General features: G+C 42.4%; 1 protein-coding gene across 1 annotated transcript in view; it reads left to right on the forward strand.

Moving 5' to 3' along the window:
- Positions 1–20,370, forward strand: part of MNAT1 (MNAT1 component of CDK activating kinase) — a 112,560-nt gene that overhangs the window by 63,541 nt on the left and 28,649 nt on the right. Inside the window, exon 7 of the mRNA XM_063440434.1 lies at positions 11,909–12,030. Coding sequence (XP_063296504.1) covers positions 11,909–12,030 — 122 coding nt within the window. The remainder of the gene's footprint in view (positions 1–11,908; positions 12,031–20,370) is intronic.

Genomic DNA, 20,370 nt, shown 5'->3' on the forward strand with positions numbered 1-20,370 from the left:
GAGATTCGCACGCAGAATGGGCACACAAATTGGATCAAGCCTCCCAAGGGTGGATCCAGGCCAGCAACGCCACCACCATGGAGGAATTACGCCAGCTGATGTTGCTGGAACATTTTTTTAATGGATTATCCCCGGAGACGCAAGAATGGGTACGGGATCGGAAACCCCTTACCCTAACGGAAGCGGCTAGATTGGCCGATCAACATTTTGATGCCCGGAGACCCCAGGGACCCGTAGCCAAAAGCTACTCCCGACCCCCAGGACTACCTAGCGCTACAACCCCCCTAGCGCCCACCGCTGCCCCGTTCCGTCCCTCCCAAGGACAGATACCGCCACCGTCCAGATACAACGGGCGGGCCAACATCCAATGCCATTCCTGCAAACAATGGGGGCATATGGCCCGAGAGTGCACCCAGAATCGCAGCAGGCCCACCTGGAATCAGGGCCGTCCAAACCCCGCACCCAGGGCGGCTGCTCACCATTACCAGAGGGACCCCGCCACTCAGGATTTATGGAGTGTGCAGGCGGAGGAACCTCTGGGCATATTGCACGAAGTCATGTCGGTCCGAGCCACTGATAACCGGCAACATCACCGACAACTGGTAACTCTTGAGGGAACCGAAGTGCAGGGTCTGCGAGATTCGGGAGCTACCTTAACCCTGGTAGCCCCCCATTTGGTTTCGGAGGGCACGCATACCGGCGGATCTGTGGCCGTTCGGGTAGCCGGGGGAGCTGTATACCGACTACCCACGGCGAAAGTACATTTGAACTGGGGTGCGGGAGAGGGGACAGTAGAAGTGGGACTAATGCAGAACTTACCAGCAGATGTTGTGTTAGGGAATGATTTGGGTCAGATGACCTCTGCCTTTGTTCCACAGGCACCCTACCAGGAAGCCCATCCAGTAACCACACGGCAACAGGCACGCACCACGGCTACACCGATACACTCTGAGGCTCAGGTAAGAGACCACGACCCTTCCCCGACTTCCATATCCTGGGATACCCCGACTACCTTTATTACCGAAGTACAGACCGATCCCACTCTACAAGTCTATAGGGACCGGGCACAAGCTGTCCAGGCCGGGCTAGAGGGGGAGCATTACACGTGGGAGAAAGAATTACTATACCGTATCACGGCCAAAGACGTGGGGGGGTCCGTCACTTTGACGAACAAACAACTAGTGGTACCCCGGAAGTATAGGCAGGAGCTGCTCAGAATTGCTCACGATATCCCCTTATCAGGACACCTAGGGATGACCGGTACCGCCTAACGCACGCGTTTTTCTGGCCCGGAATCTCACAGGATGTGCGACAATATTGCACGTCCTGCGACGTCTGCCAGAGAGTAGGGAAACGAGGGGATCGCCACAAGGCCAAGTTATGCCCCCTTCCCATTATCGCCGAACCCTTCAGCAGGGTCGCAGTAGATATAATAGGGCCCCTGCCGAAACCCAGTCCTTCTGGGAAGAAATACATTTTAACTGTGGTGGACTACGCCACCCGATATCCCGAAGCGGTAGCCCTCTCTAACATTCACGCTGAAACCGTGGCGGAAGCTCTAATAAAAATATTCTCCCGAGTAGGGTTCCCCCAGGAGATAATATCTGACCGGGGCACCCAATTCACTGCTGAGGTTACCCAACAGATGTGGAAAGTGTGTGGCATTAAGCCCATAGTCAATTCAGCCTACCACCCCCAGTCCAATGGACTATGTGAACGCTTCAATGGGACGCTGAAGCAGATGCTTCGGACGTCCGGGGAAACCCACAAAGACTGGGAGAGATTTCTACCTCACCTGCTCTTTGCGTATAGAGAGGTTCCCCAAGAATCGACCGGGTTCTCCCCATTCGAACTACTGTTCGGGAGAAGAGTACGGGGACCTTTAAACTTAATTCGGGAGCACTGGGAGGGGGAGAGTATCGCTAGCGAAACCCCTATAGTATCGTATGTACTGGAGTTCCGAGACCGACTGGAGGCGCTAACCCAGGCCGTACACACCAACCTCCAGGCGGCCCAACAACGTCAGCGGCGATGGTACGATAGGGGAGCCAGAGACCGCAGCTTTCAAGTGGGGCAGAAGGTTTTAATTTTAAAACCTGTCCGCACAGATAAGCTGCAGGCCATCTGGCAAGGCCCATACCAGGTAGTGGAGCAGCGATGCGACACTACCTATGTGATTGGCCCCTGCTCCGGGGTAGGGAAGAGACGCATGCTTCACGTCAACCTGCTCAAACCCTACCACGAGCGGATAGAGGATGTGACGGCAATCTGTGCCTCAGCCATGGAAGATCAGGAGAACTTACCACTACCTGATCTGCTAGAACAGGAAGAGCCGGTAGAGCCCTCCCGGGGGGTTCAACTGGGGGAGCGGCTAAGCCCTCGCGAGCGTGCCCAGATACAGGCGCTGATCGTAGCTAAAGGGGCTACGTTCTCTAATTTACCTGGGTACACTCCGCTGGCCACCCACCGAGTTGAAACCCCGGGACAGCTACCTATGCGGCAGGCACCATATAGGGTCCCGGAATCAGTCCGGACTCATATGAAGGCCGAGCTGGATGAAATGCTGCAGTTAGGGGTTATCGAACCCTCAGATAGCCCCTGGGCATCACCGGTAGTCCTGGTGCCTAAAAAGGACGGCACGACCCGATTCTGCGTTGACTACCGGAGGCTGAATGACAAGACCGTGTCTGACGCCTACCCGATGCCCCGTATAGACGAGCTGCTAGATAAAATGGCACGGGGCCAGTATCTCACTACAATTGACTTATGTAAGGGATACTGGCAGATTCCTTTAGCCGATGATGCCATCCCCAAGTCGGCGTTTGTCACCCCGTTTGGCCTGTACCAGTTCAAGGTCATGCCCTTCGGGATGAAAAACGCTCCGGCTACTTTTCAGCGGATGGTAGATCGACTACTGGACGGCTTCCAGGACTATGCCTGTGCCTACCTGGACGACATAGCCATCTTCAGCCAGACTTGGGAAGATCACCTCCAACATATAGGGGCGATCCTAGATCGTATTGGGGGAGCGGGGTTAACGCTGAAACCGAGTAAGTGCCACATAGGGATGGCCGAGGTGCAGTATCTAGGACACTGAGTAGGGTGTGGGCAGCAGAGACCCGAGCCAGCCAAAATTGAGGCCGTGGCCAAGTGGCCTACCCCCAGGACCAAAACCCAGGTGCTAGCGTTTCTAGGGACTGCAGGGTATTATAGAAAATTTGTACCCGACTACAGTACCCTGGCCAAACCCCTGACGGACCTGACCAAAAAGAACCTTCCCCGACTGGTTGTCTGGGCCCCAGAGTGTGAGCAGGCATTCCAACAGCTCAAGACCGCACTAACTAATGCTCCCGTGTTAACTGCTCCTGATCCAACTAAAAGATTTCTTGTCCACACAGACGCTTCAATGTTTGGATTGGGGGCAGTGCTGAGTCAAGTGGGAGCCGATGGCGGAGAACATCCCGTAGCCTACTTAAGCCGCAAGTTGTTACCCCGTGAAGTGAGCTACGCCGCTATTGAGAAGGAATGCCTGGCCGTGGTGTGGGCCCTTAAAAAGTTACAGCCGTATTTGTATGGACAACCTTTTTCCTTACTCACAGATCACAACCCGTTGGTGTGGCTAAACCGTGTATCTGGGGACAACGCCCGGCTGTTGCGCTGGAGTTTGGCGCTGCAGCCCTTTGACTTTACCATCCACTACCGGCCAGGAAAACAAAACGGTAACGCTGACGGGTTATCCAGACAGACTGAACTAGAGAAGTGATCTGTGAGTACTCCCCCGGACATCCCCAAGCCGATCCGTTGGGATCAGACTGTGTATGCCGGCTTGGTTCTGGGGGAGCATTGTGGCAAACCTAGCCACTTCTGGACTATATGTATTGCAGGTTGTCCATAGGCTGAATGTATACTGTATGTCCTTACCTGTATAAGTGCTATGTTATGGCCGTTCGCATGCTGGCAGCCGTACGCTGCCAGCATACAAAGCATTCGTTCGACGAAACACGGCTATCCCAGCCGTTCGCCGTACGAATGCGGGCTCCCCAGGTAGACCACACATTCACAAGTCGTGTGGCACCAATTAACCGATTGCAACAATGTTGCAATCGGTAATTAAGGGCTCTCCTAGGTGGCCGCCGTCCTGCTACCGACCATGCGGCGGTCGGCCATCTTGGATCCTTTGTCTCTGCAGCGGTGTTCGGTCGTCGAGAGCCTGGAACTGAAAACGGCTACTCGATGATCCGAACACCGCTGGACTTCTAGAGCGTTCGGGAGTTCCGCGTTCGGCACATTCGGTTCCCCATAGATGTTCGGTACTTTTAAACCGAACTCAAGGTTTTAATGTATTTTGTGCGGCGTTCGGTTAGAGTAGCTGGGATCAGAGCGGTATTCTCACTAAATGTGCCCGCCGACCCCAGCTATCTACCGAACGGTCATTCGTCTAAAAGCGAGCAAAAATGTATAAAATATGGATTTCTGTATAAATTGTCGGTTTTGCTCCACGAGGGGATAATCCACTTAATCGTCCATTTTAGTGGGAGTATCCCTCTCGTGTAGCAATGCCTGTTGGGATAATTACAATGCCTGATGGGAGAAATCCCCTGTAACAGCTGTAAGGAAACCCCTTGCAAGGGGAACTGCATAAATATGGAAGTCTGTGAATAAAGCAAGTTAGTTGACTCCCAAACTGTGTTTCGTCCGGTTATTGGGAGGATGGGGAATATTGCCGTGCTTTCTGTCTTGACTGTGGATTTCCTGAGGATACCAACGGATATCGTGGACTAATATACTGCGTTCCGTTACATTCTGCCTTCCTCATATTTGTTTTTTTGCTGTTTAAAAGAAGGCAAAAAAACCCAGTTTAAAGCATTTCAAATTTTGCAACAAACTAGGAAAGAAATTCCATCTTGATCCCAGAATGGCAGTCAGATTTATCCTTGGATCAAGAAGCTATTACCCTACATTGAAAATTATATCCTTGAATATTCTGTTTTTTCAAGTATGCATCTAGTTGCTGTTTAAACATCTTTACGGACTCTGACAAAACTACCTCTTCAGGCTGAAAATTCCACATCCTGATTGTTCTTACGGTACAAAACCCTTTCATTTGCCTTAGACTAAATCTTATTTCTTCCAGTCTAAACGCATGGCCTCGTGTCCTATGTAAAGTCCTGTATGTGAATAGATTTTTTTTCACACAATGGTTTGTATTGGCCCCGGATATATTTGTATAATGTTATCATATTCCCTTTGAAGCGACATTTTTCTAAACTAAAGAGGTTTAAATTTGTTAACCTTTCTTCATAGCTAAAATGTTCCATTCCTTTTATTAATTTTGTAGCCCGCCTCTGCACTCTTTCTAGTGCCATAATATCCTTCTCTGGAACAGTTTTATTTTTATTTTTTTATTTTTTTTTCATGTCTTTGAGATCATGTTTAGTTCAGGCAAGCACTCTCACACTTTAGAAAACGCTGAGCACTCTCTACTCGGCAATGGGCGTTTAATGTAATTAGCAGGCAAATCTCTGCGCTCAGACCTTTCTTCAACTTGATAAGGCTCATTAAATTTGAAAATAAGTTGCGCTCATCTCCACCAGTTCTAATTCTTGATTTTAAAAGCCTGCTGAAAAAATCTATGTATGTATTCTGCTGAGCCAAGCAGTTATTTGACCAAGTGAAAGTCAATCCTGCAGTTGCCTTGGAAGCACGCAGTATATTTTCCTATATGAATTTCAAATAGCTGAAACTCCTGGTACTTTGTTTATTTGTGAGTCAATTTGACTAACAAATGATTAGATCTCTAGCTTTGTAAATCTATTTCTATTTTCTATCAATCGACACCTATGTCCCTTGGCTCTGTATGCAAATAACAAATGATTTATGCTCATACATTTCTTCCCCATCCTCCCTGGCAAACATTTATTTTAGTTTCTAACTCATCGTCATTTTATTCTTATTTGTTAGCAGTATTTTTTTAACAACATTTCTTCTTCTTTTTTTTTTTTTCTTTGTGGGTCTGCTTGTTGACCTAAGACTCAGATGGTAATAGCGAACAGTTATTCTGTTATTGTATTCTGACAATATCCCTTTGATTTCTAATTCTGGGCCTGAAAAGGTGCATTTACACCTTTTCTGTACAGTGTGTGAAGAGTGTGCAATCTTCGTTTCCATTTTACAAAAAAATTAGCATTCAATTAAAGTTATACAACCTTATTACACCATCCTCTGGCTGTCAATCACACAACCGGTCCTGTTACTTCCTGGTTTGTTTAGATCAGTGGAGCTAAACTAAGGAAGCAGCAATTGCCCAGAGAACCTGCCTTGCAAAGATTTACCCATTGAGCTGATTTCAGATTCTATTGACATCTGCACTTTTTGTAAAATGAAAACCACCGTTCACATTCTTAAAATATAAAGGACTTCAGCAAACTGGAGTGCTTTAGAGGTTTAGAATGTACCTTGCACCCTCCCAGAGTAATTCATCAACCTGTTCTAGTACAGTTTGACAACTTACCTGGGTCCCTGTGTGCCTGCAGAAGTAGCACATGTGTTCACTGAGCTAAGCAGGTCCAATCTAGGATCACACTCATTGGTTGAGAGCTCTCAACCAATGAATATGTCACTGCTTAGCTCGCTGAAGCCAGCAGTTTGACAAATTACTCTGTGAGAGAATCCGGGCACTTCTGGCACCATAACCACTGCTGACTGCAGTTTGGAATGTCCTTTCAAAATACACATAAATTTAAGTAAATGATATGCTTCTCTGATACAATTATTATGCAGTTCTGGCACTAAGGCTCATTTAACTTTTTGAAATGCATTATGAGTTTTATCTGTGTCCCATGGATAAATCACTCTGTTTATTATTTTTAAACAATTAATATGATTTTTAATCATATTTATTGCTGTAGATTTTGTTTTAACCTCCCCAGAGCCTTCTGTGTTGGAATTAGAGATGTAAGAGAACCTGAATGTATAAAATGTTAAGTATTTCAGAGTTAAACACTCTCTCTGCTCTGTCTGATTTTCTTTTCTGCAACCACATTGCTGGTTAATATGGATTTATATCACACTTGCAGCAGACCATATAGTGCTCCAGTGCCTGGAAGTTATTTGGCAGAATTCATTTTCCTGCTTTCTAGTACATCCAATAACTTATTTTTTTTTAAGTTTTGTAAAGAAAAATATATTTTGTTTAAATAGCAAACATTCATTGTGTCCTGTTGGATGTCTAATGCACAATGTTCCAACCACAGCTTCTTTTAGTATTCTCGAAGTGCTTTTAGCGGGTTTTCCTGGATATGTCTGAACTCTGCTCACAATTTTATTTTTATTTTTTAACTCTGTTTACGAGGAAACGAACAGGAAGAAAATGAGAAATTGAGCCGAAAGAACCAGGGGCTTTCATGTAGTCTTGTGAGATGCTTGGCATACTGAAATGGAGGCTTCTATGCGTAGGCAGTGAAATCAGGCCAGGAGTGAACTGTCATGATATTAGGGACTACTTTAATATGTATTTAAAAGTGATCGTACAACTCCATGACTTGACACCAAACCCATCCCTGAGTCCAGGCAATTTTGGCTTTTTACGTCGACATGAGCAAATTTTTTTACTTTTTTTTTTTTTTTTTAATTTCGCTACATTGACCTTAAATTGTAAGTTTCCTTATCTGTTAAACACAATTCTTAGTTTAATGCTTGACCCAGAGCTTGGTATAGTCATTTGTGGGAGGAATTGCTAACTGTGAATAACGATAAGCAGCTGATCATTATGTTTAAGATTGACATATAGATTTGTCAATCGCTTGCTGTTTGGCTACTAGTAACATCGTTAACCCCACATGCCCACAGCTTTACCCTCTTATAATTGCTAGCTCTATCATATCCCTGGGTTTCATCTCTAATATGCCTTTTTTACCCGCCTTATTTGTGGGTGGTTGTGGAGGGCTATATATTCAGGTAGAGAAGTACTTACTACCCAAACCCAATATGATGCAGTTGCTGCAGGATAAAAAGAGGATGGTGTTTGTTTCCAATAAGTCTAATGTTCAGGCTGCCAACGTTCCAAGCAGAATCGGTTTCATAGATTTGCCCATGGTATAACTGAAATCAGAACTAGAAATATAGTTAATGTTTTGCTTTTTTGTTAACGCTTCTTATTTCTTAATTTTTTCAAAACTGATCAAATTAAAAAACAAAACAAAAAAAAAAACCATAAAACCCAAACTTTACTAAAAAAGACTTCTAACCGTTATCTCTAAACATGAACTTTTACAGTGTCTGCAGCTTAGAGACTTTGGCATCATCTAATCAATAATAACTAGACATGAATATTTGAATATCAAGATTGCAAAATCAAGACATGTATTTTAATCAGTTGTTTCAATTAGTGTTTTTATATTTATTTAAACATGTGTATATACATATTTCATTTTTGTTTTTGTTTTTTTCCTCTACATAAGACTAATATAAAAATAAATGCAACTGCTATATTCATATTGTTCAGAGGTAAGGAGGGACGTCGGACGTAGTCGCATGTGGAGTGCGTATGAGCAAGGGTCAAATGACCTTGGGTTGCTATTCATAGATTAACTTTTGCAACCTATGTAAAAGATAATGTGGAAGCATAGTCTAGCCACACCAGAGTGGCAGAAAGGAGAGTATTGTATTTATTTACATTAATTCTGCTACTGGTCTCTAGAACTTCCTAGCATAGAGTTAAATGGAGGGCTGCGTTTTATCATTAATAAAGGCTGGTGGTTGAGTGCCCTCTGCAGGGCTTGTGAACCTAATGTGACATCGGAGCATGCTTCAGCCTTTAAGCAGTCAGCCATACAATTTATATAAAAGCATATTGCACTGTGAAAGGTTTGGCAAATCAGACCGTTTCCTATACTGGAAAGTAAATATGTTGTTACTGCATTAAAATTATTTTTCAAAGAATGATGAGATAATATGAATAAAGAATACGGCGATAAAATATTGCAAACTATATTCGAATTGTTATTAATTTATGGCTAAATATTTTTTAGGGTTTTGAAGGAGGAATACTTTATTCGGTTAAGAAAATGTTGTGATAGCCCCTGTAGCAATATCCATTTCAGTTTCTGTTCCGGTATATTTAAATTTATACATGCTAACTGCAAAAATAAGGCAAAAAGTCCCCGAGACAGAGGGGAGTAAGCTTTGTTTGGTCACAGGGAAAACGCCTTTTGAAAACCTGACCCCATGCTTTGAACTTGGGTGTCAAGATTCAAGAAGTACAGGAACCAATTTTTTCCCCCTCTCTTTCTCGAAATGCCATTTCCCTCTTTGCAATTCGATTTGACATGGTTATTTTGATTATAAGCATCAAAAGCAGGTTTCTGGGCCTTCTGCCAGATTTAAGTCTCTCTCTCTCAAAAAAAGAATTAAATAAAATAAAAATCCTCCAATAACGTTATTGCTGCATAGTAACTACGCAATTTAAAATAAATGAATAAAGGAACTTTGATGAAACATTTTTACACAGCCATTAAAATCTCACCTCCTTTACCTCTTTTATTGAGCACATAAAGTCCTTTCCTCTTGTTTCACTAGAGGTTCTGATGACCCCTTTTTCTTATCAGCAGCATGCTGTTCCCATGTTTATCAGACATAAATCTCCCCTCCTGCCCATATAGTAGAGGAATGGGGGGACCATTTACTAGGTCACCAGTGGTTTTCAATACTCCTCGGGTATCCGTGCTCATTTATGTCCTGGGGTCCACCAGCATGGAAAATAAATGAGAGCTGTTGAGAGTGATGGGGAGCTCTCGTTCTGTATGTTTCATTTTGAGGTTCTTTGTCATAAATGAAAAAAGACCTTAAATGGTCTTCATTATAAAAGATTCATTCTGGAATGTACAGAGTCCCAACATGCAAATCCAGAAGAGTAAAGGAAAAGGCACAGCATTACAGGTACTTGGCAGGGCTTACAGAATGGTCACATAATAAGCCGGGGTAACGAGAAAAGGAGAGAACAGGCCGTGGTCAAAATAGGCATAACATCCTAGAACAGCGATGCCAGGAAGATGCCGTGTTGCGTAATTTTTGCTACATAAACATTTTGTGTCATTCTTGACATTGAAACGACGCACAGCATCGGTGCTGGAGATGTTGGTTAGACTAGGAATACCTTGTGTCATTATTCATGCCTTGAAGGTGCAAGGCGACATTTCCATGCCAATATTGATGCATGAATGGTATGCCGTGTCGTTAGGATTTAGGAAGTCTTGTGTAAATATTAACGCAGGAGTGGTGCATGTGATTGTTAACCAGGGACGAAGATGCAGGTGGGAAGTGGGTATCTTGAAACACACTTCATTCTGTGCATCCAGATACTCTGTTTTGTCATAATGGTTTTGTCCAAATACTAGGCGTCCAGTTGGGTTCATTTGCGAACATGCTGTTTGAATAAACTGCTTATCGGCAAGCTTAGTAGTGTTGTTCACGGACCATTGTTAAATACCACTTCAGTTTAATTATTTCACATTTTACATATAGCTGTGCAAGCAGACAGGATCATTTCAGATTTCCCCCTCCATCCTTTGTGTGATTTATAACACGTCTCCACTTGGTATCCCTGTAGGTGTAATTCATTGTACACTGTGGGATAGATAGTTAAAAGATTAAAGAGGAACTTGCTATGTTTTCCTATGGTTAATTGTGCCTATATTTCATAGAAACACAATAGTTAGACAGCTTGATCTTTTGCTCATAAGCGAGTGGTTAAAACGTATTGGGTGGCCTACAATGAGCTGTTTTCCCCTTACCTTTGTGGCATTGTCATGTGATGCTAGGAATGGCCATGAGATTATTCAATATGCATTGTAGTTTAATTAGAAACCGGTTCAAAATGGGATGAGAAATATTGAGCTACTTCCTAGTCCCCGCAGCAAATTATGCAAATTCAGATGTGAGTATGTGTTTGGAGCATCCCTTTAACAGCCTTTTCCAAACGCCTTGAACATGCTACTTATTAGCAATGCTGCTGCGTCTATGTATTTTCATTATGGAGAGATATAAATGCGGGACAGGTGATTGGGCGGTGTAGAAGAGTGACGTGTGTTGATGGCATAAACAGGAGCAGGATGAGAGGAGATATTTCAAGTCAAAATGGAAATCCATCACTTGGGAAGGCTATAGGACAGCCCATGCATAGAGGGGTTTTAAAGCTCACTCCCATGAGGGGCTGAATGCCCTGAGTTTACTTTGTGCAAAGTGAGTGTGTCTAATGATGTACTCAAGCTTGCTCTTATTTGGGTGCCAGAAAACAAGAGGACATGGTGGAAAAGGAGCCCTAAATCAGTTCTATGGGGATGTATGTAAATCTCGGCATTTATACATGATTTTATCATTCTTCTGATTCTTCTTACATATACTGGCAACCCAAAACCTTATATGTTTTTTTTCTATCCAAGTTTCAAGGACCTGCAAATAACAAAACACACAGTGATATGCGTCTAAGCTGCTGTAAATGTGTTTCTAATTTAGTTTAACATAAATTCACTCGGATATATCCGTATGCAGTTATAATGAGGTCACAAAGTACAAGTACCCCTGTACCTTTGGAATATTGGCGAGCATAGCATTTTTTATGAATTCCTCTCTTTATTTTCAGTCACCTAAGATTCTAGGTATTATTAATTATACTTGACCAAACCGTAGAATTTACTGCTGGAATGTCACACAACGATCCCTCCAGCTCCGTAGAGCAGATTGCCGCAGTAACAGAGTGGGAGTGGTTGTTTGCTTTGTACTGCCTGCATTGTCTGTAAAAATAAATGCGGATTTGTTCTGTGGGATTTAAATATGGCCGTGGTGAAATCACACATAATTGATTTTTTTCCCCGTGTTTTTAAAGACATTTTTTTTTTTTCATATTTCACAGGGTCATCATATTTCTTCCGTCACAATTCCAAAGGTGGAAGAAGCTTTGTATAAGTACCATCCTATTCAGATTGAGACACACGGACCAGCAGTTCCACCAATAGAAACGCTAAGCAGACAGGGGTAAGTGAAGTTTTGTATTTGAACATGCAAGGTCATTTCAAGGTATTTTTCAAGTTGTAGTTTATCCTACCTTCTTTGTTAAAGTGATGTGTAACATTTTGCTATGAAACACTGCACATACGGAGTCTGCCAGAGGTGTAACCTCACTTCCGGGAAAATCATTGGGGCTGTCATTAGCCAACTCAGGACACGAGTCCCAGACTCGCTAGTTTCAGTTCTCTACTCTACATCTACTGGATGTCTGTCGTCTGCACACATAGAGTGAGATGATAAAATTACTGAGATTTCTCAGCCAGTCTGGGCGCTTGCATTTATTGGAGCTGCCATATAGAGCGTATATCATCTGAGTCCGTATCGGCTTGAGATTGGTATTTCCACACTGATCAATGAGCTTTCAGACTTTCAGGCTGTGGAGCTTCATTTATGATTTCACATGAACAAAACTAGTTGCCTCTGTACCTTTAAAAAGTCAATGAAGTACCCCGTAAAACCATTCGTTGCAGCAGTGTTTGAAAATTGCTTCTTTTTGGAGCCATAGACTGAGCACGGAGTTGGGAATAGGAAATCTCCTTGCATCATAACCTATAAAAGGAACATACGTTGTTGTTTTTTTACATTTTAAAATATTGCAAATACACAAAGAAAACAATAATAAATTGATCAAATAAAGGGATACAAACAAAATGAAAAATCTTGACCAGAGATGGTCCTGCTAGGGCTGTTTATAAGCTTACAACATAATAATTAACAAATATTAATTAACTAAAGACTAAAATACCAACCTAAAAGATCATTCAATAAGTATAACAGGAAATAATGAGTTGTGGATAAATTCTTAGTGAGCCAAATTGCTCGGTTGCTTAGTCTAACAACTAAAGTTCCTGTACAACCCCAGATTTCCCAGCTTCGATCATCCTCAGTGTTTCCGCATTCTCAAGTTAATAAAATGAAAACCAGTAAGCTGAGTAATACTAGCATCTGTACATTAGCTGCTGATTTGTTTAAAATCCAAGCATTTTTTTGATGATCTATATTATTTTGTCTAAAAAACAAAATTAAACCTTATGATCTTAAAGGAACACTATAGGGTCAGGAACACAAACATGTATTCCTGACCCTATAGTTTTAATAGCACCATTTAAGTGGCTTGCCCACCCCTTAAATGGTAATAAAACATACCTATATTTCCAGTGCCACGGGGGTCTGCCGGTCCTGGCCCCACCCCCAATCTGCCTCCTTGCTGACATAATCACAATTTATTATTTTAGAAAATCCACTGGGGAAAGCATTGGATTGGCTGAAATGGGCAAAGGGACAGGTGCGGGGCCAAACGCTGGTTTGGCCAGTCAGCACCCCCTCATAGAGAAGCATTTAATCAATGCATCTCTGTGAGAAAATTCAGTGTCTCCATGCAGAGCTGTGTGTTTGCTGTCTTACAAGCCATGAACTACATTGAAATTAATGATATAGTTATTGAGCTGCTATTTCTCAGAACCTAGAAAAAAAATCCTTTGATTACATTTATACCTTTTTTTGTACAAAGGACACTTGACCCAGTCATAGTATCAAAAGTATTAACACCCATCGCAGTGTCCTGGGACTTATGATGTATTCTTTGGGTCATAGGAGGGTAGTGGTACGAAGGTCCATTCTGTCTCATGTTTGTTTCAAACGATAACCCTGCCTTTCAGAATGTATGCCTTCTCTCTTACTCCCTCTACAGTGAAGGGGGTCGTTCAGAGCTGCCCACATATTGGATGTAGCCTTTTTTTTTTTTATCCATTTGAAAATATAGAATATTCAGGATAAATATAATTTGTCATTGTACCATGGCAGTACCTTAGAAATATTGAGTTTCTGCCTGGAAAAACATTTAAGCATGTTTATCATATGTACCACCTCAGTTAAGTGGTTTGGATGCCACCGTAAGGTTGATATTCTTATTTATTCATGCTGTTTTAAGAAAAATAAGATCTATGGGGGACAACTTTTTTCCCCCTTTTCTTGACAGACCTTGTGGGATTTTTGTAAAATGATTAAAAACTGCTTACACGGCACCTTTTAATAATTGTACCACAAAATACTTTTTCTAAACGTATATTTTAATATTATAAATTATATATCATATTTAATATTTTAATGATTGCTTCTGGAGTCTTTACGTATTCTGTAACGCCCCCTTAATATGACACATCCACTTGCATGGTTGTTCCCCCAGAGAGGTTGGTTGGGCGTCAGTCTATCTACCAGGAGCTCTGCCACTTCTATCTTATCGTCTGAGAGTATAAAATTGGTGTCTGTGGAAGGTGCAGAGATTGTACATCATTTCAAACATGTGGAATAAGATGTATTTTTCCATCAGCTGTTGCGTATGGCTACTGATGGCGAAATGGCAGGCTTTTAAAGCACATTTCCTAACTCTCCACCAACCCCTCCCCCCCCCCACCCCAACAACATTTTCTTTTTTCAACATGACTGAAATTAGAAACTCAAAGGCTGCACTGGTTTATCTAAATGTGAAATTTAAAGTGAAAGGTATACCTTTGCGGAATATACAGACGCTTTATTAAGAAATTAATAAAAACAATGTCTCGGACCACCTATAAGTCTATCTATAGTTCCCTAGAACCTACATTCGTCCTGTGTGTAATTACATGCAGGTGTGAGTCCAGCTGTTACTCGATCCTTTGACCCTTTGATACCGGCTCAATCCCACTATAGACATATGATCTCTTGTAAGCAGTGAACTTTCTTCGTTTTCAGTAATCAGATTGTCAAGCAGCAATACTCCAGATGTTTACTAAGGATTTTTAAATGGTTAATTGCGGATTTTTGTTAGTACATAGGGAGAAGGTAATTCATTTATTTTGCCTTCCTTAACAGTAGAGGAAGTATATTTTACTTAAGAAAGATGAAAATCGCATGTTCCGGATTGTTTGGCAAATATCTCGATACTCTCTAGCTATTGTATAATGAGAGCACCTGACCAAAGGTCCTTACAGCCCTATTAGTTTTTTGTCCGTCTAAACCACAAAAGAGCAGTCTAGTGAAACCAGAGAAGCTCAATGGCAAGTTTGCATTTGTCTATACAAATCTACATCCCTGAATATCAGACCGAGAGAAACACCAACTTTATCTTCAACAACAGATTCTAAATGTCACTTTTACTGCAGCCTTGCTAGTTTTAATTCATTTCCAGATGGGAATTCTAATTGTAATGCTGACCCCCCTTTTAAGGACTGCATTTAATCTATTACAGCCCTAAAGTGGATGTGTTTGTGCACAAATTAAGGTGGCTTGAGGCAAACGTGATTATTATTATTTTTTTTATTTTTTTTTATTATAATATAGGTGCATGTAACGTAAACCTGTGCCCCTTAGTTGTCCCAGTTTTGGGACACGTCTCCTGATTAGGTACAAAAATAAAATTAGTTCTAAATAGGGAAATGTATCAAAGTAAAACAGATGCTTTTGTTTGCATAGTGCTAAATTCTTCATGGTGCTTGTTCTTCGTCTAGCTCTTTGCACCGGAATAGCACCTGCTTTTTCCCTGATAAATATCCCTCAAAATGTGTTACTGAAAATTCATGGTTAGCTTTAACTTTAACTGGCTGTTACTGTGTCTGTCTGCCCGCGGAGTATTTTTGACAGTCTTGCAGGTTAGAATATGGTTTACAACCCACTCTACAATCTAAAATATTTGAGGTCTTGACTTGTTGTGATTTAACCCGAACGCAGGGAAGAGGAGCACACCCTTTTGGCCTGCCACTTACTGAGCCTAGAATGGGAATGGTTGCTAGGAATTGTTTGATATCATTGTGGCTAACGCAATCGAAATAAATAAAAGATGGATGTGCAATCTGAAAATCAGGTCATGGAGCTGAAGAGTCCAGGGGCGTCTGATCCAAGGGGCAAAGCAGTCTGATTGTTATGTCTGGTACAACAGAATTGCCGATGGCGTAGAATCGTAGTTGTAAGTCAGAGTTTAGAAATAAGTTGGTGAAATATAGCGAGAGGATGGGTCCAAAGGCAGTGTCACAGAACTGGTTATGTGCTGAGTTGACTAGATTTTGCAAAACAGGAAAAGCTAGCACTTTTTGAAACCCACCTAATTTTTGTCACAATACAAGTGCTCTGTGTGAAAATGCCAGCCTTGTGGCGTGACCCACTCTGTTCCCTATGACAAAGGCCGCTGCTGATTTTAGTTTATAGAGGTGTCTATCTCTCCACTAATTGGAAATGTATAATGATGGGCCTTTTTTGATATTAGATAATAAATATCACTAAGTATGATTTGCAAAGTGAAACATTTAAAAAAAATGTTTTACTTTAGCAAGCCCTGGTATAAGTAAATTGAAATTAATGTGGTTATAAATTTACTTTCACTTAAATGACACCATGGAGTCAAACCTGACACTAGACTAAACCCGTCCGAGAAAAAGAGAATTTTATTAAAGGGACACTATAGTCACCAGAACAACTACAGCTTAATGTAGTTGTTCTGGTGAGTGTAATAACTTCCGTCAGGCTTTTTTCGAAAAGGCAGTGTTTACATTGCCCCTAGGGACACCTCCAAGTGACCACTCCTCAGATTGCCACTGGAGGGGCTTCTTGGCTCAGGGCTGCACGGTAAGCAGCCCTGCCATTCAGCGTAACAACGCTCTGCACTAGAACACTGAATTTTCCTCATAGAGATGCATTGATTCAATGCATCTCTATGAGGAGGTGTTGATTGGCCAAAATGGCGTTTGGCCCCGTCCCATTGCCGATTTTAACCAATCCAATGCTTTCCCTATCAGGAAAGTTTCCTTGTATTTATGTTTTATGGAAAGCACTATGTATGTCTAAATTAGTCTTTTCAGATGTGAAACATAGTGTGGATATCTGCAATAGGTGGTATATTTGACATACTATGTGCTCATTATGTGTGTGATTCACATTGATCTATGTTACTGTGTTTTAGGTGGTAAGGGATTTATCCTCTTTTTCACACACTCTTACTATTAAGATTATACCATCTTATTGAAGTGCCTACACAACTATTTACACTGTTTATTACAAATAAATAAAGTCGCAGACTGAATTAAAGGGACACTCCAGACCGCTAAAGCACTTTAGATTGCTGTGTGAAGTGTGACACCCTTCCCGACTGTCAATCAGACAACCAATACTTTTACTTCCTGGTTTGGTCAGTTCAGTGGCACTAAACTCAGAGCACCTGCCTTGCAAAGACTTCTCATTCAACTGCATTGGGAAGTCTGTGATCGGACAGTCACAGAGAACCTGGGCCGGTTAGAAGGGGAGGGCTTGCAAAGGCTACAGGCAAGAGAACCTCGACTTTTACAAGCTGTTTTAGTTATATCCCATAATGAAAATAAAGTGCATAATTGAATGCATACATGTTTTCAAGTATATCACAGTGTTTATTTACCTTTTTGGTATTTGTGCAGTGGACTGTCCCTTTTAAAAACAGTCAATAGTAAAACTGGCCACATTGACAAAGGTGGCCATCTCCCATTTAGTTTTCAGATAGATTCCACTAATACAGTTTTTTGTATGGACAGAAAGTAGAGAAAGAATAGTGGCCGACTGGAAGATAGACCGCAGAGAACAAAGGGATATGCTAGAATGAGTAATAGACAAGGTTAAAAAACAAAACCTCACAATGCACAATATATTTGGTTTACATGCATTATCTATACTAGCTACCATCATTATGTAAAATGTTAGCATCTCAATAAAGGAAAGAAAGAAGGGGGGGGGGGGAAACAAGTATTTGTATCTCAATATTACGTGAAACAGTACAAGGCGATTCTAACTAGCTTATAGTTTGAAAAGAATACCTTAGAACACATTAAATAAATAAAGATAATTGGATAATGGTGAGCATGCAATCGCTTCTGTCACCCAGTTGTGTTTAGAATGCCTGTACTTAATTAAAAAGAAATTAGTAAGCAGTATTCTCTCGCAGGCTAGGTTTTAGTAAGTCCCATGTAGTATTGTTTTGGCAGTATTACCAGTTGATATCATCCACGGAACTGCATTTAACAGATTGACTTGTGGCGGTGTGCCCAAAAATGAATGTTGTTCAATTACTTTTAAACATGTATAAAGTCATTTCTTACTCTCATCACAGGAAAAAAAAAAAACCTCATAAATATTCTATTTATTTCCCTTTTGGAAACTGATGTAATTGATGGATGGTTTTATATCTCCCTGATCCCTGATCCTGATCCTGATCTTTATCTTTGTCTTATCCTCTCTTCTGCAGCACACTATATGGAACCCATGTCTGACCTAAAATATGCATTTGTTTTATCGATAGGAGAAGGAAGAACTTTGTAAACAGATTAATAAATAAAGAAATAGATAACTGTCTGGCTTTTCAGATATCCTCCGACAAATATATCCACTCCAATAAACCACAAATAAGCAGGGCTGCAGTGTTCCAAAATCACTTGAAACTTGTTTAATGGTTATATTGTACAAATGATGACCAACACAAGTATTTCACTGGAATTTAGATTTGGACTGTGCACCATGATTTTTTCATTGCAGCACATTGACAGCAGTCACATTATTTTATTTTCACAATATGTATGGTCTTTATTAGAGGTTAGGTGAACATCATGCACTCCGAATCTTTCTTTTCACCTGGGGCTGCTGTGACTTTTTTTTTATTTTATAAAAGAGTGCTCATTTGCATATGTTCTGTTGGTGGTAACATCATATCACCAGGCCGTGTTATTACATCATGTTTATAGAACAGGAGCTCAATATATTTATCATGATTAAAAAGTTCCGTGTGGACGTAGAATGCGCCAGGTCAGGATTACAGAGCTCAGTGTGGACATAGAAGGAGCCCAGGTCATGTTACAGAGCTCAGTGTTGACGTAGAATGAGTCAGGTCAGGATTACAGATCTCAGTGTGGACATAGAACTAGCCCAGGTCACGTTACAGAGCTCAGTGTGGACGTAGAACGAGCCAGGTCACGTTACAGAGCTCAGTGTGGACGTAGAACGAGCCAGGTCAGGTTACAGAGCTCAGTGTGGACGTAGAATGAGCCAGGTCAGGTTACAGAGCTCAGTGTGGACAGAGAACAAGCCAGGTCAGGTTACAGAGCACAGTGTGGACAGAGAACAAGCCAGGTCAGGTTACAGAGCTCAGTGTGGACGTAGAACGAGCCCAGGTCAGGTTACAGAGCTCAGTGTGGACGTAGAACAAGCCGCCAGGTCAGGTTACAGAGCTCAGAATGGACGTAGAATGTGCCAGGTCAGATTACAAAGCTCAGTGTGGACATAGAACGAGCCAGGTCAGGTTACAGAGCTCAGTGTGGACGTAGAATGAGCCAGGTCAGTTTACAGAGCTAAGTGTGGACATAGCTCTGTGACCTGACCTGGCTCGTGCTAAGTGTTGACGTAGAACGAGCCCAGGTCAGGATCACAGAGCTCAGGGTGGATGTAGAATGAGCCAGGTTAGGTTACAGAGCTCAGTGTGGATGTAGAACTAGCCTAGGTCAGTTTACAGATCTCAGTGTGGACATAGAACTAGCCCAGGTCAGGTTACAGAGCTCAGTGTGGACGTAGAACGAACCCAGGTAAGGTACAGAGCTCAGTGTGGACATAGAACTAGCCAGGTCAGGTTACAGAGCTCAGTGTGGACGTAGAATGAGCCAGGTCAGGTTACAGAGCTCAGTGTGGACGTAGAATGAGCCAGGTCAGGTTACAGAGCTCAGTGTGGACATAGAACTAGCCCAGGTCACGTTACAGAGCTCAGTGTGGACGTAGAACGAGCCAGGTCACGTTACAGAGCTCAGTGTGGACGTAGAACGAGCCAGGTCAGGTTACAGAGCTCAGTGGGGACGTAGAATGAGCCAGGTCAGGTTACAGAGCTCAGTGGGGACGTAGAATGAGCCAGGTCAGGTTACAGAGCTCAGTGTGGACAGAGAACAAGCCAGGTCAGGTTACAGAGCACAGTGTGGACAGAGAACAAGCCAGGTCAGGTTACAGAGCTCAGTGTGGACGTAGAACGAGCCCAGGTCAGGTTACAGAGCTCAGTGTGGACGTAGAACAAGCCGCCAGGTCAGGTTACAGAGCTCAGAATGGACGTAGAATGTGCCAGGTCAGATTACAAAGCTCAGTGTGGACATAGAATGAGCCAGGTCAGGTTACAGAGCTCAGTGTGGACGTAGAACAAGCCGCCAGGTCAGGTTACAGAGCTCAGAATGGACGTAGAATGTGCCAGGTCAGATTACAAAGCTCAGTGTTGACGTAGAACGAGCCCAGGTCAGGTTACAGAGCTCAGTGGGGACGTAGAATGAGCCAGGTCAGGTTACAGAG

The sequence above is a fragment of the Pelobates fuscus genome, chromosome 13, assembly GCF_036172605.1.
Source record: "Pelobates fuscus isolate aPelFus1 chromosome 13, aPelFus1.pri, whole genome shotgun sequence".
Taxonomy (NCBI): Eukaryota; Metazoa; Chordata; class Amphibia; order Anura; family Pelobatidae; genus Pelobates; species Pelobates fuscus.